The following is a 15236-nucleotide window of genomic DNA, read 5'->3' on the forward strand; positions in this document are numbered from 1 at the left end:
CTTTCCATCTGTGCCCCTGAGGTCTTTGCCAAGAGCAACTGATGACACAAGCCCACTGAGACAGGAGATCAATGAGTGCCTGTGTGTGGAGCAATGGGGTCAGAGCCGGCCTTTCTAGGACCCTGGTTGGAGGTGTATGAATTATCTGTTGCTGCCTAGAAAGCAACCGCAATACTGAGGAGGGGCTTAAAAGAACGAAAATTTATTTTCTCACTTTCTGGGGGGCAGATTCCAGGTGTGGTTTAGTTGCATGCTTCTGGCCCTACATCTCACAATGGGGTTGCAATAGGGCCATTGACTGGAAGGACCGTCACCCCAAGGCTCCACTGGATCTGTTGGATCTGCTTCCAAGCCCCTTCACATGGCTGTTGGCAGGCTGCACAAGATCCACATCCAGATCCCTCACGTAGTTGCTAGCCAGCCTTGGTGGCTCACCACGGGGCCGCCAGAGGCTGCCTGAGTGTCACAGCATGGTAGCCGGGGAAGAGAGAGAGAGAAAGCCCAAGTCAGAAACCACAGACGCTTTGTACCCTAGTCTTGGAAGTGACATATTCTGTTCCCTGGGAGGGAGTCATTAGGTCCAGCTCACATCCAAGGTGATGCCTCCACAGGGGCGGGCATGGGGAAAAAGGTGGAAAGAAGAAAAAAAAATCGTAACATTTTTTTGAGAGTGGAAAGAACCCAAGCCCAGTGAGCCCAGCTCAAATGCTGCCTGTTCTGTGTAGCCCTGGGCTGCCTGCCACCCTGCAACTTAAGAGTCCCAGCCTCTAGAATCTTCCATCCACTGAGCTAACAGACCAGCCCAGCCAGCCTCACGGGCTGTTCCGTGGATCAAAAGATCCAGTGGCTATGGATACACTTAAGGAAGCCCCTAAACACGGAATGCCAGTCTTGGGCAGATGGTAGTAAAAAAACAAAACAAAAACAAAAACAAAAAACAAAAAACAACACTCCTTGGGGCACCTGGGTGGCTCAGTCAGTTAAGCAGCTGACCCTTGATTTCGGTTCAGGTCCTGATCTCAGGGTCCTGGGAGGGAGCCCCGCACCAGGCTCGGCCCTCAGTGCAGAGCCTGCTCCAGATTCTCTTTTCCTCTCCCTCTGTCCCTCTCCCATGAACGCTGGCTCTCCCTCCCTCTCTCTCTAATACATAAATAAATAAAATCTTTTTTTTTTATTTTTTTTTATTTATTTATGATAGTCACAGAGAGAGAAAGAGAGAGAGGCAGAGACACAGGCAGAGGGAGAAGCAGGCTCCATGCACCGGGAGCCCGATGTGGGATTCGATCCCGGGTCTCCAGGATCGCACCCTGGGCCAAAGGCAGGCGCCAAACCGCTGCGCCACCCAGGGATCCCAATAAATAAAATCTTAAAAAAAAAAAAAACCACTCATAAACCGGCCATGGGCACACCTTAGGGCGCATATCCGCAGGGCACAGTATCATTCCCTCAAGATCACCCGTTCCACTCTGGCTGTGAGTCCTCGGCTGGCTGGGCTAGGTGGGGTGCATGCACCCATCCACCAAGGCCCCCGTGTGTCCAAAGCCCTTCACCAAGTCCTGCCCCTTAACACGGACCCTTCTGTGACAGTAGCAGCTGTTTACAGATGAGGACACTGAGGTCCCAAGAAGCCAGAGACGACCTCCCTGAGCTCATCCGTACATGTGCTTTGGTCCGAGGGTTTCCTCCCGGGTCAGGCCGCGCGGACCCCTCTCATAAAGCAGCCCCGCCCCAGCCCCTGCCCAGCACAGCACCTTACTTCAGGCGTGCGCGACATGTACCACCGTCCAAGAGCATCTTCCTTCTCCTTTGCTTTTTTTTTTTTAAATTGTTGTACCCTCTCTTTTCCCTGTGAAAACATGCGTTTACTTTTCTGTCCAATGACCCCCGTGTCTCTAAGCCCTAGAGGAGTGGCAGGTGCACAGCAGGGTGCAGAGCAAAGCTGTGGAGTGAATGCGTGAAGTGGGGGGCTGGGTTTCCAGCAGACTTCTGCTGTCTCAAAACCCACACTTGGAGGCCCCGGGGCTGGCGGACAGCCGCCCCTTCCCCGGAGCCTGCCTCCGCGAGGCTACCCACCCTCTCCCTTTGGGGGCAGCTTCTCAGGAAGGCCTCCTCAGCCCCCAGGGCCACCCAGCTCACGCGGCCTGCAGATGTATTCAGCAAGTGAGCTCCCACCCTCCTTGCCCCGTAACCCGCAGGGGAGCTGGGGCTGGGTCGGCTCCCAGGGGCCCACAGCACCTACACACGCCACCCCGCGAGCCCGGCTCTGGAAAGGGGAGTCTCCCCAGCCCTTCCTCTTGGGCCTCCCTCTGGTCACTGTCTACCCCCCCACAACCACCAGCACCCTGGCCTGGAGGGAAACCTCCTTGCCCGCCCCCCTCCACTTCCCATCATGCTCTGCCACGGCGTGCTGGGGAACTGAGCGGCCCAGTGGTTCCCGGAAGCCCAGAGAGGCTGCTGGCTTCCAGCTGCTCCCTGGAGGCTGGGAATGCCCGGGGGAGGACCCAGAGTGCAGCCCTCCCCGTGGCCTGCTGGCAGGGTCCGACTCGCTTCCTGAGCTCTCAGCCAAGGCCTCCTCTCCCGGGCTCCCCGTCAGCCCCCATGACTGGTACCATCCTGGACCCCAGGCCCCCCAGTGGAACCAAGAGACATGAAAGCCCAGGCCTCCTTCTACCTACAGCACACTGTGCAGTGACTGATACTGGCAATGATGGCTCATGGAGACCGCCCCCCTTACCCACATCAGGGCCAATTCCCTCCCAGCCCCTCCTGGAAGGGTCTCCAGGGGCACCGTAATTGCATCCCTCACGACAGCCACCATATGCACCCCTGCCACGCACCCTGGCTGCCTGGGAGAGGCCTACTCAGTGGCACCCAAAACAGCCTGTCCCAGACTCCATCCTGTATCCCCAGGGCAAAGCTCAGGCCCGACACGTAACAGGTTCTCTGAAAACATGTCTGCTGAGCGAGGCGAGTCTTGCAGAAAGGGTCCTGGCAATGGTGAAGAGAGGGCTTCGTCCCCAGTCCTGGTACTTCCAGGCTGTGTGACCACGGGCAAGTTCCTGTCCCTCTCTGGGCTTCAGTTCTCTCATCCAGATAGCGGAGATCAGAACTTGCAAATTACTGGCCCAGAGGTACCATCTGCGTTGTGGATATGGTGTTTGTGGCTCGTTCAGTGTTTAATTTTATTTTAAAATTCCCAATGTTTAAAAATTGGGAGATTCCCATAAAACCTGAGGTTTTCAGCTTTTATTGAAAAAGGAGAAGATCTTGGCTCTACTGGGTCCCTAGTCTCACACACACAGTTGGCTGGCCGGGGCAGCAGCGGCCCCTTTACCTGGGGTGTGGACACAGCGCAGTGCCCCCTCACTCCCTAGACCTCGCCCAGTATGCTTCACTTGTGTGTGTCACTGCCCAGCCCCCGCAGGCATCCGAATTTGTCAGCCCTGAATGTCAGCATCACCTGTCTGTTCTTTGGCTCTATGACACCTAAAGGAATCCTACGGGATCCCCAGGTGACAAAAACCATTAACACCCTGGATGAGAAGCCACTTCAGCTGAGTGGAGAGAAACTGCTGTTTCTGAGGATGACACAGAGTCTATAAATAGCCTCGGAGCCAGGTGAGTACGGACACCTGCCCAGTCTCACCTGGGCCGGGAGTCCTGGAGGGCGGGGCATGCTTCCGTTCATGGCTCAGCCCAGGGAATGTCCCTCTTCCTGATGCCGCTGAGGACAGTACAGGTAGGGATGACTTCACAGTTCAGCCTGTGGAGAAGGTGGAACTTTTCTCTGGCTTGGGCAGGAAGCAGTGATGACATTTGATTTTCCAAACAGGGTAGGAGTAACACGAGTGAATGAGGCCAGTTCCCAGTCTGGGGTCCTGGGGATGGGGCCACTGCACCATCAGTGGCTCCTCTGGGCTACCCAACAACGTTAGACCTCAGCCCTGCCTCCAGGACCCCCCTGTGATTGCCCCCTACTCACACCCCAGCCTTTCAGCTTATGGTCAATATTGCATCACAGCCCTTCCTTGAAGGTAGCCCAGGCTGGCTCTGGCTCACTCCCCCTCTGGAAGCTCCTCTCCATCTTTGAGTCTCTGCCCCTCAAATGTGGTTGTCTCCAGGCTGATCCCCCAGGCGGAAGCCACCTGCTCTGTCCCTTGAGTTCCACAGTCTTCTCTGGCTAACTCCTCAGCTTCTCTCCTACTGCTTGTCCCTCTTAGTCCCGCCACCCCATTTACCAGCCCCATGATGGCAGCAAGAAGGGTCTAGTCTAAGCAAGGACTCAGACAGAGTCCTCCCCGTTCCAACACTCCAGCCCTGGGCAAGTCACCCTCCCATCTCTTAGGGCTTTCCTTCCCCATCTATGAAATGGAACTGCCTCCCATGCTATGGTGGGAAGCAGACAAAAAAAGGGCTGGGCAGGGGCTCTGAGAATGAAAAGGATTGAGTGAACGATGGCACTCAACCATCCTGGGTTAGGGCTGCTCATGCTTCCCTGGGGTGGGGGATAAGTGGAGGCCCTCCAGGAGCAGGCTTGGAGGACAACGGGGTAGCACTAATCCACCAGCATAGCTACGGACTGTGTGAGCTGAGGACCTGGAATGGACACTGGGGTGAGTCCTCTCTTCGTCTTTCAAATCTATAGTATGTAGTGATACAGTAGGGATCTGGGAGATTGCTGAGGGCCTGGATGGGGCACGGAACAAGCCGGCTTCCCACTCAGGCCTGTCCTACTTTAGGGCACGATAGTCATGAGAAAGGAGGAGCCATTCCCCAGGACCGAGTGAGGCTTCATCCTGGGCTGGAACCTGGGAAGCCTCCTGGCTCCAGGATGCAGCTGGAGCATCACTGAGTGACCAGGGTCCTCTTGGATCAGGATTAGGGAAAGGGACTGTAAACTTCTAGAAAAGGGCCAAGCCAAAACTCTCATGAGCCTAGAACCTCATGAATTTCCTTGGGCCAGTATTTTGCCATCTGACTCCTTCCCAGGAGCTGACTCAGGTCCCAGCTCAAGCCCACCTGACTCCAAGGTCCAGCCTCCACCCTCTTCTTGGGCCCCTTGGACCTCGGAGCCCCGGCAGCTGAGACCCACTGCTATCTGAGCCCTAAAGCTGAAGTAAAGATGGTCTAGACCCTGTCTATTGCTGATGCACAGTACCTAACAGTTGACACACTCCTCTCTCTCTTGTTCATTTTACCCTGGAAACAAGCAGGGTCAGGATTACCATTATATCCTTATTCTCCAGAGGGGAAACTGAGTCTCAGAGAGGTCTGAGAAGACTGGCACAGGCTGGCAGGGGAAGATCCAGGCTGCTCCTGGCCCTGGGCCATGCCTTCCTCAGTATGGGTCCTTGTTTCCCATTTGGAGCGTTCAGGTTTGCCAAGATGCTCTCCTGGGGCCCCTATTATTTACTCACTATGGGCCTCCCACACCTACCAGGTTTCTATGAAGCCCCCCTCAACCTGTGGGATAAATCCTCTTCACCACGGTCCTCAGTTCCCCTTCTCTTCCTGCCTTGCCTTTTCACTTTTCCTTGCATTGCCTATGAACTGGGCCCTGTGCTGTTACCTGCAGGTGCGTTCTTGGGGTGACAGGGGTGGGAGGGAAGCCAGCAGCTGCCAGCTGACCCAGTTGCTGGGGACCAGGCCTGTCTATGGGATTGGGGAAGGGGCATCAGACTCACCCCTGGTGGAGGGCTGGGGCCTGGCCAGAGCCTGCTGGGCACCTGCTGAGTTCCAGCGATGTGGGAAGAGGATGTGGTGTCTAGAGGCATCCGGGGACAGGGCCAGACCAGGACTAGGAGGCCTGTGGTCGCCAGGGGAGGCGTCACTCTAATCCCCCTCATCTCCTCCTCCTTTGTCTCTCACTCACGTCTCTCTTGGTCTCTCTGTCTGCAGGGCCTAAGGGGGGACAGGAGGCCTATACGGAGGGCTCAAATGTAGATTTTTGTTATATTCAAATAAAAACATATGGCTGCTCATATTTTGGAGCTGACCGCGTTTTAGCACAGTTTCCCGCTTTCTTTTTTTTTTTTGTTTTAGTGTGTCGGGGCCCTTGCAGAGTGGAACCGGCCCCCTTTTGCCAGGTCGTGCGTGTCCCCGCTGTCCCAGGCCTTGGGGGTTGCCCCAGCCGCCGGGCTGCGCTGCCCGCCGGGGCCGCCAGGGGTCGCCCGCGGCCAGGCCCGGGGGGGGCGGGGGCGGGGCCTGGGGCGGGGGCGGGGCCTCGGGGCCGGCCCGGCCCTTAAAGCGGCGGCGCGCGGCGGGGCTGCGTCTGCCTCCCGGTCGCGCGTGTCCGCGGCCGCCGTGCCCTCGGTGCCCTCGGTGCCCTCCGTGCCCTCCGTGCGACCCCGGCCGCGATGCTGGCGCTCCGCCGCGGCCCCCGCCTGCTCGGCCTGCTCCGGGGCCCGCGCGCCGCCCCGCCGCGCCTCCCCGCCGCCCGGGCCTGCAGCGGCGGCGCCCGCGACCCGCCGTCGTCCTCGGGGAACCCGCTCGTGTACCTGGACGTGGGCGCCGACGGCCTGCCCCTCGGCCGCGTGGTGCTGGAGGTGAGCGCCCTGCCTGCCCCGGGCCGCGCCGGCCGCCCCGGCGACCTCGCCCCCGCCCCGCCCCCGCCGCGGGCCTGTGTCCCCGGCCCTGGGCGGCCTCCGAGGGGGGTCGCGGGTCTCGGCACCGCGGGGGCGGGGCGGGGCGGGCGGCCCGGGGCGCGGACGAGCTCAAGGTCAGGTCGGGCAGGTCGCCGGCGGGGAGAGCCCGGCCTGCAGGCGAGCGGCGGGGCCGGGGGCACGTCCTGACCGCGGGTTGGCCCGGGCCGCACCCCGACCCAGGCTGGGGGCTCGGGGTGCCCCCGCGGGCGGGAGGGCGCTCACGTGGCGGCCCTGGCGGAACCCGGAGCCCGCCCCGCCCCCTCGGTGGGACCCGCCCGCCTGCGGGCACCGGGGAGGGGCGGGGGAGGGGGGGGGAGGGGGGAGGGGGAGCGGGCAGGAGCTGGGAGGCCGCCCCGGAGGGCCCCCCTGCCCTTCACCCCAGCCCCCCCCTCCGGCTCCCGACTCACAAGGTAAGACCCAGAGCGGAGGGCGGGAAGCGCAGGTGTGGCCCTCAAGGAGCTCCCTTTTGAACCGAGACGCCCCCGTCGGGCTCAGCGTCCTCTTCTGGAGGATGGAGACGAGACCACCCTCCTTGCTCCCGTCTGTTTGAGCGGTTCCCGCCTGGGTTCTGGAAGCTGGGAGGCGAGAGCCGGGCTTACCCCCCCCACACTCCCCTGCCTCTCTCTAAGCCTGTTTCGCTTCAAGGCCTGGGGGCGCTTGGACTGGCTCCTGGGGGGGCCAGAGCCCCCACCCCCTCCCGGTGTGCTGGGGGCCCAGCTGCAGAACTGCACCAGTTCCATCCCCTGGGAGCAGGCCCCCTGGGAGCAGGCCGGGGTGGCACTGTCTTCTCTAGCCATAGATAAGGAACCCGCGGCTGCCTCCTCCCAGCCTGGGTGCAGGAAATGACCGGCCAGAGGAAGGCTGGGAGCGCCGCCCATGGAAGGGGCTCTTGGGCCACTGGGATTGGGTGGTGAGGAGGTTCCTCCGTCACCTGCCTCCACACTGACCACCTATTCGTGTCCCTGGTCTCTCCCCACAGCTGAAGGCCGATGTCGTCCCAAAGACGGCAGGTAAGACGGGGTTTGGGGCCCTTCTGAGTCTGGTCTAGATGGAAGAGAGGGGCCAGGTGGGGAGGATGGCGAGAGGAGTCGGGCACAGAGACCCAGCACCAGATGGGCGTTCCAGAGAACGTGAAGCTCGGCCGCTGGGTACCCGGGCAGCTCTCTGCGCCCCTCTGCCCTGCAGTCCAAAACAGCCTTGCAACTGGTAGAAACACCTGTAAATTTCCATGGGGACATCTTCCTCCCTCCCGGTGCCCAATGGGGCAGGGTGGTGGCTCCGTGGCCCGGGGACTCCATGCCGGGAGCATGTGCTTGGACACCAGGACACTGAGCTTTGAGAACATGACTTGTCCCGGGTCGCCCAGCCAGAGCAGGCCCCGGGGAGCGGGAGTGGGGGTGGGAGGGGGAAGGGGTGCTGGCTAGAAGGAGGCGCGCCCCTCAGCCTGGCCCTGCTGACCTGCCTCTTCCTTCAACCCTCAGAGAACTTCAGAGCCCTGTGTACCGGGGAGAAGGGCTTCGGCTACAAAGGTTCTAGCTTCCACAGAGTGATTCCGTCCTTCATGTGCCAGGTACTGCGGCCCTGTCTGCCTCGGTGCCTCCTCTGTGAAGTGGGGGGTGATGATGGCGGGGACGACCTTGTATGGTGGTTGTGAGGCCACCTGGGTGCGAGGAGATGCCGGATGGACGGGGCGGGTGACTGTCTGGGCCTGTCTTCTCGCCCAGAGTTGGTGGAGCTCATGTGGGCGGCCGTAGCTTCCCTGCCCTGGCAGTTGAGCGACAGGATGGCCTGGCTGGCGGAGCTGTGGGGGGCGAGCGGACACGGAGGCCCCGATGTGCATGGGGACGGGTGGGGAGGGGGGGGACGGTCAGGCTTTGGAGGACCACATCCCCCATGTGTCCCACTGAGTGCTTGGCGTGCTTGGAGTGGAAGAGGGGGAGGAGGAGGGAGGGAGAGAGACAGCACTGACAAGAACACACAGGTCTGGACCCGGAACTTCGACACCAGGGCCTCTTTCTCAGTTACTTGAATGTTCTTCAGTCACGTGTGCTGCATGTTTTTAAAAAACACCAGTATCGCTGTGTCGGAAGTTTTGGGATAGAAGTGGACAGCGAGAACTTCCCGAGGGTCAGGACCCCGCTGACAGGGCTTGGTGTCTTGAGGCCAGCAGACTGTAGAGGCAGGGCATGAGTGTCATGACCTCTGTGAGACCCGCCAGCCCAGAATGTTCTCTCCCCCATTCCCTCCACTCAGGCCTAGGGCCGCCCTCATATTGTGAGGGGCGGTGGGCTGGGGCTCGGCCTGGGCCTGCTGATGGGGCGAATGAGGTGAACACAGGGGCGGGAGGGGAGGTTGTGGCAACGTGGACAGGTCTGGCCAAGCCTGTGGCTCTCTGCTGCCCCCAGCTCTGCCCAAGGGGCTGTCCTGAGCCAGGTTAGGGTCTTCCTCTGAATAGCAGCAGGCGGGCCAGGGCGCTTCCCAGGCTGGCAGGCTCCCTGGGGCATGAACTGGTCCCAGGAGGCCCAGGGCAGGGTTTTGAATCAGGCGCACCTGGGGACAGCCTGCTGGCATTTAGGTCTGGCTGGTCAGGTCACTCCTGTCACCCGAGGAGCACAGCTCAGGAACACAGCCATGAGGCCTTGGCCAGGGGCTGGGGCTGGGGCGCCTCTGGCCACAGCTTCCTGTGAAGCCTCAGGCTGGAGTGAGGAAGGATCCCAGGCCTGGGCAGGTGGGGGGGTAGAGTGGGGGCAGATGGATACGCCATCCTGGGTCTGCAAGGTATAGGGAGGCCACCTGGCTGGTGAGGAAGGAGATGCCGGGCAGGCAGTGGGGCTCAGCCTAGGGAACTGGCTCTCTGGCAGCTGCCGCTCCCCCCCACAGAGCAGCCTTGGGAACAGGGACCCCTGGCCACCTCCCTGTCTCCCCTCCAAGAGTTGCAGGTAGAAAATTCTAGGTCACTACCTATGAATCTTCTCAGAATGGCCATTAGATCCTTTAAGAATCATTTAAAAACTTGCCTGGATAAAAAAAAAGTGAATCGTTTGGAAGGTAGGGAAGTTATTCATGGCCAAAAATATTTAAGCTTTTATTTTTTCTTACTTTCTTTGTTTTTTAATTAGTCCGTACATCCCTGGATGTTTTTTGACCCCCTGGCGTGCAGGGCTGCCGGCTGGGTGGGCCCTGGGTGGGTTGGGGGGCTCCCTCCCAGCGCCGGGGCAGCACCCCCGCGGCCAGCTCAGGGTGGCAGCTGCTCAGGAGGTGCTCTGTGCTCGCAGGCGGGCGACTTCACCAACCACAATGGCACCGGGGGAAAGTCCATCTATGGAAGCCGCTTTCCTGATGAGAACTTCACGCTGAAGCACGTGGGGCCAGGTGAGCGAGCCTGCGGTTCCCCGGTCCGGACGCCCTGAGCTCTGGGCCGGCGTTTGCAGCCTGGTGACTGATTTCCCAGAACCTGGTGATGCCCCTTCCCTCCTTCTACCCTCCTGGTCGGGGTGTTGGTTCTCCTGGAGCTTTTTCATGCCAAAATAGAAATAAGCCTTCCTTGGAGAAACTGCTAGAGAACGCCTTTGGGCAAAAGCCAGTGTCGGTTCACATTTAAGACCCAAGGTGCAGTTCGCAGAAACGTGGAGGTCGGGGTGCACAAGTCCCTCCCATTCCAGTCTCCACCATGGATCACGGGACGGGCCCTGGGGAGCTGTCGAGCGCTGGGCCCTGCTTGTCCTCGCCAGGCTCCAGGACCTCAGACCCAGCCGTCCCTGCCGTGGCGTGAATGACTTCCCAGGCGGGAGGTGCCTCCTGGTGCAGCGTGGCTCACTCCTGCTTGTTTTTGCAGGTGTCCTGTCCATGGCAAATGCAGGCCCCAACACCAACGGCTCCCAGTTCTTCATCTGCACCGTGAAGACGGACTGGTGAGTCCCCACGCCTGACTCCAGGCCCTCTGGGAAGGAGGAGGATGCAGCTGGAAGAGGGTTGATGTGCTTCCGGGGGAAGGTGGTGTGAGACCGGACCGTGCTCTGGGACAGAGGCTCTCACCCGGGCTATGTGTCCGTCCGTATGGGAGAAAGACGAAGTGCATAAAAGGAATGAGGGAGGATTCGGGTCGTTCTTAGAACCGTGTCTTTGTTAGGTCTCTGCTGCTGCGTGTGCACATGCACACACCATGGGCTTTTACCAAATACATCTGGGACAGGCTGCAGAGCTTCTCAGGCCTCAGGGTGGCCTGTGGTGAAAGCCTGTTTGCTTGCTTTAACATGTTGTTCTGGCCTTGAGCTTGGAGCACACCTCTGGCCCACACGCCTGTGGATTTTAGGGATGTCTTCCCTGGCACATTTCCTGTTACCTCGTAAGTTCGTCTGTCCAAAGTCCCCTGTGTCCTAACCCTGAGGCACATGGGGTTGAGGGGACAATAGTTGACCAAGAGATAAGACTTATTAAAGTCCATTTCCTAGGACTCCAGGGAGACCTGAGTGGCAGATGGATACTAGCTGTCGCTGACCCCAAGCCAAGAGGGACACGGGTGTCAGGGCAGGTCGTTGCTGGCTCTGGGCTCCTTCTGTGGAACCCCTGATAGATCCTGCGGTTCTGCCCTTGGCTGGATCCAGAGTTGGCCTTGCTGGCACCAGACTAGACTGCTTTTGGGTTCTTGGAACTCTCTCAGATTGGGACTTGTGATCTTGGCTCTCACCTTGCCACGCATGACCACGAAGATGGTTCCATTTACACGCACCTCTTGTTTCTTGAGAGTAGCTTGATACCCTGTGATCTCCGTGGGCAGAACAAGAATAATTCACTTTTCATAGATGAGGTTACCAGGATCCAGGTTAAGCGGCCCAGGGCAAGGTCACACGGCATGTGAGACAGAATGTGCCCTGGAAGGGAGGGATCCCCTGGTGCGTTTTTGGGGAGTTCAGCGAAGCTTGATGCCGGAGCTTTGGGGGTGGGTCCAGATTTTCAGTGTGAGTCCCTGTCAGAGTTGCTAAATAGCTAAATTGATGAATAGTTCCATGACTGAGGGACCATGATGACGTTGGCGGACACTGCACTACTCTTATTCGTACTTGACTCCCCTCACAGGTTGGATGGCAAGCATGTTGTGTTTGGCCACGTCAAAGAGGGCATGGACGTAGTGAAGAAAATAGAATCTTTCGGTTCCCGGAGTGGGAAGACGTCCAAGAAGATCATTATCACAGACTGTGGCCAACTGAGCTAACCTGCCCCGGCCAGGGCGCAAGGGTGGTTGCAGCTGCACTGGTGTTGACTCACCTGGACGGCCGCCTTGGGCCCCAGCAAAGGTGCCCCGTCAAGTCGCCTGTGCTCGTTCTACCATCAGTGTGTCTTTGAGGAAGGCCTCTCTAGGATGTCACATCTCCACAGGGCCCAGCACACTGCCTCCCATGTCCACCCTTCCTCACACCCCATTTCAAGACCCTGGTCGTGAACACGATGTCACCGTTCCTCATCAGGCCTTCTCCGTGACCCCCCAGCCCAAGTTCACCTGTGCCTCTCATCAGGCCTTCTCTGTGACCCCCCAGCCCAAGTACACCTGTGCCTTGGATGTGGAAGCAGCGATGGCTTAGCTTTAGGGACGGGTTCCTGCCTTTTCCTCGGCCAGGGCCAGGAAAGCCAGCCGCTGTAAACAGGCCATTATAGCTGTTCAGTGGTACCTTCGAATCAGAATAATTTAATGCACGAGGTTGCCCCGAGATGAAGCTGTGACATTAACTACCCTGTGCCGTCATATGACCTCAGTTGGCGGCAGAAGCCATGGGAACCCAGAGCTTGGCCTTCGGAACATTATCGGGGCTTTTGTGAAGGGTCCTTGGCCCTGGCATTTTCTCCCGGCCTCTGTGAATCCCACTGGTTTGCTGCTGTGGTTTTTGAGGAGAGTCTGGGGGGAGGGAGGAGAGAAGCAGACAAACCTGGGAATAAACCCACTGCAAGCTGTGCCTAGTTGGTGAAGTGGTGAAAAATGGAAATGGCCCACACATGCCGGGGGCTCTGGAGGAAAGTAATTGTGTATTTTCGGAAGGGCTTTGATTTATCTGTGTTTAATGTACTGATTATGTATATAATTCACTTTTGGGACATTTGTGTTCACTTGAAATGTGAAAATAAATCCTATTTTCTATAGAAGACTGTGTGGTGTCTGGTGGTCTTAGGAAGCAGTGTTTATAACTCCAGGATTTGGAGCCAACTTTTATTTATTTATTTTTAAGATTTTATTTATTTATTCGTGAGAGACACAGAGAAAGAGAGAGAGGGACACAGGCAGAGGGAGAAGCAGGTTCCCTGCAGGGAACCTGACGGTGGGACTCGATCCAGAGTCTCCAGGATCACGCTCTGGGCTGAAGGCGGCGCTAAACCGCTGAGCCACCCGGGCTGCCCTGGAGCCAACTTTTACTGGCGTTACCACACATGGGTCCGGGGCTCTGCTGAGGGTTTTTACCCGGATGATCTCACGTAATCAGTCCAACCAAGGATGTACTGTTGTCATCCTCATAGACGAGATGGGCCCAGACAAAGGATCTTAGCACCCACAGCCTGTCAGTGAGCACTGGCTCCCCACCCCATCCCCCGAATCACAGCTCCCTGTCCTAGTGACCCCGAGTCTGTTTTGGGGGCTGGCTCACAGAGTGGGGAGAGGCAGATGCGATCCATGTAAAGGGCACAGTGTGGGGCCTGGCTCGTCTTTTTAATATACACTCCGGAGTCCTAGGGCTGATGAGATCTCCCATGTGTCAGAGTCTTAGACAAGCATCTGTGATCATCTCCAGTTAGGTGTGGACTTGACTCTCCTAGATTTGCCACTCACATTGGGGATTCTAGATGATTCTGAGTCAACAGGGAAGGCAGATTGGAGTGGGAGAGCGGGATTCAGAACTGAAATGGCCAGAGATGGCACAGTTTGAATAATAGAATAATCACATTCTTTTTTTTTTTAATAATCACATTCTATTCACAATACGAATGGAATTATTTCACCTTGGGATTCCCAGAGTCTAATGGTGTGTGCTGCCTGTCATTCTGAGGTCACAGTGGCCACAGTTGGGTCATTTGGAGGCTTTCTATGATGTCAGTCTCCAGAGTTTAGCTGCATGGGCAGGGAGCTCAGCTGGCTTAACAGTTTTCTTAAGAAAGTCTTAAGAGATTATGCCTGGGTGCCTCAGCGGTTGAGTGTCTGCGCTTGGCCCAGGGCGTGATCCTGGAGTCCTGGGATCGAATCCCACATCAGGCTCCCTATAGGGAGCCTGCTTTTCCCTCTGCCTGTGTCTCTGCCTCTCTCTCTCTCTGTCTCTCATGAATAAATAAATAAAATCTTAAAAATTCTTAAGAGCCGTAGGGGTTCTCAGAACAAGGGGGAGACAAGGAACATGGGCCCCCAACCCCTATCTTCAATCAGATACCCTCTTTTTTCTTGTTGGGGCTCTATAAGGGGTCTCATGTGAAGAATGGGATCTTGAGCCCAACGGTAATCATGATAATGGTGATAATAATTGGTGATTACTCATCCAGTCCAGTGTTTTACAGATGGGTGAACTAAGGCCCCGAGTGGGGTCACGATGCCCCAGGTGACCCTGTGAGTTAGTTGGCAGAGCAGAGGCTAGAACTCGGATGCACCGATCCAGAGGGCTCCTGGTCAGGGGTCTCTCCCAGTGCACGGGCCCCTTGGTCCTCAGACCCCCACATCCAGAGCTCTTGTGATTGCTGAGGTCAAAGCCACAACTGCGTCTCTAGAGCTTTCTCCTGACCTCTGAGGACTCTCGGGAAGCAGCGGTGCTGTTAACAAGTGTGAGGGGCAGTCCCTTGAGTTGGGACCTGCTGGCCCGTGGTGATTTCTGGCAAGTCTCAGGGTCTCAGCGCCTGGGGGGCTTGCATTGACTTCACAGAGCCATTCTCTTTCCGTGAGAGGGGGTGAGTGTGTGTGTGTGTGTGTGTGTGTGTGTGTGTGCCTCCATCCAGAGGAGTGTGGTGGGAGGCAGGAGACAGGAATGCAAGAATTGTCTAAAAACAGGGTTTCCTGAAGATGAGGCCACTCGCTCCACTGGCCAGCTCCCTTCTAAGCACCCAGCTCAAGGGCCTGGGCCTGATCTTACTGGATAAAGCGGGAGCCTGAGATGCAGATAAGAGGGTGACTTGCTGGCACGTGGCACCTGGTGCCTGAATGAAGGCGTGAGTCATCCACGTGCTCTCAGATGTAGTCATGTGACACATGGAAGCACAATGTGTTTAAATGTCTGGAATATCATTTTCCTGAGACAACACATGATAAACTTTTCAAAATGACTTCACCGAGTATGACATGCATATAACAAAAGTCATGCATTTTAAGTGTACCCCTCGGTCACTTCTGATAAATTCACACACCAAGTGAAGTTATACAATATTCCCATCTCTCCAGAAAGCCACCCCCATGTGCCTTCCCAGGCCACCACCACTGCATCCTGTCACTGTAGATGACTCTTGCCTGTTCTAGGACTTGGTATATGTGGAGTCATGCAAGATTTGCTTGCTGTGCCTGACTCCTTTCATGGAGCATGTGTGAGAACAGAGGAGAATTTAACCCCCTTCTGGGCTCTAGCAGGTTGCTCC

At 57.7% G+C, this 15236-nt stretch overlaps 1 protein-coding gene and 1 long non-coding RNA gene across 2 annotated transcripts; one reads left to right on the forward strand and one right to left on the reverse strand.

The window, feature by feature from the left end:
• Positions 1–186: 186 nt before the first annotated feature.
• LOC112651453 (uncharacterized) lies at positions 187–6631 on the reverse strand. Its single transcript, XR_003130798.3, has 4 exons — positions 6498–6631; positions 5685–5901; positions 3647–3763; positions 187–456 (listed from the first exon to the last, which is right to left on the reverse strand). It is a non-coding gene; the product is annotated as an uncharacterized LOC112651453 (long non-coding RNA).
• Positions 6273–12779, forward strand: PPIF (peptidylprolyl isomerase F). The gene is made up of 6 exons (XM_025434707.3): positions 6273–6545; positions 7624–7654; positions 8126–8214; positions 9920–10016; positions 10480–10555; positions 11721–12779. The coding sequence occupies exons 1-6, from the start codon at positions 6357–6359 to the stop codon at positions 11854–11856; spliced, it is 618 nt and encodes a 205-aa protein (XP_025290492.1). The 5' UTR covers positions 6273–6356; the 3' UTR covers positions 11857–12779.
• The last annotated feature ends 2457 nt before the right edge of the window (positions 12780–15236 follow it).

The sequence above is a fragment of the Canis lupus genome, chromosome 4, assembly GCF_003254725.2.
Source record: "Canis lupus dingo isolate Sandy chromosome 4, ASM325472v2, whole genome shotgun sequence".
NCBI lineage: Eukaryota > Metazoa > Chordata > Mammalia > Carnivora > Canidae > Canis > Canis lupus.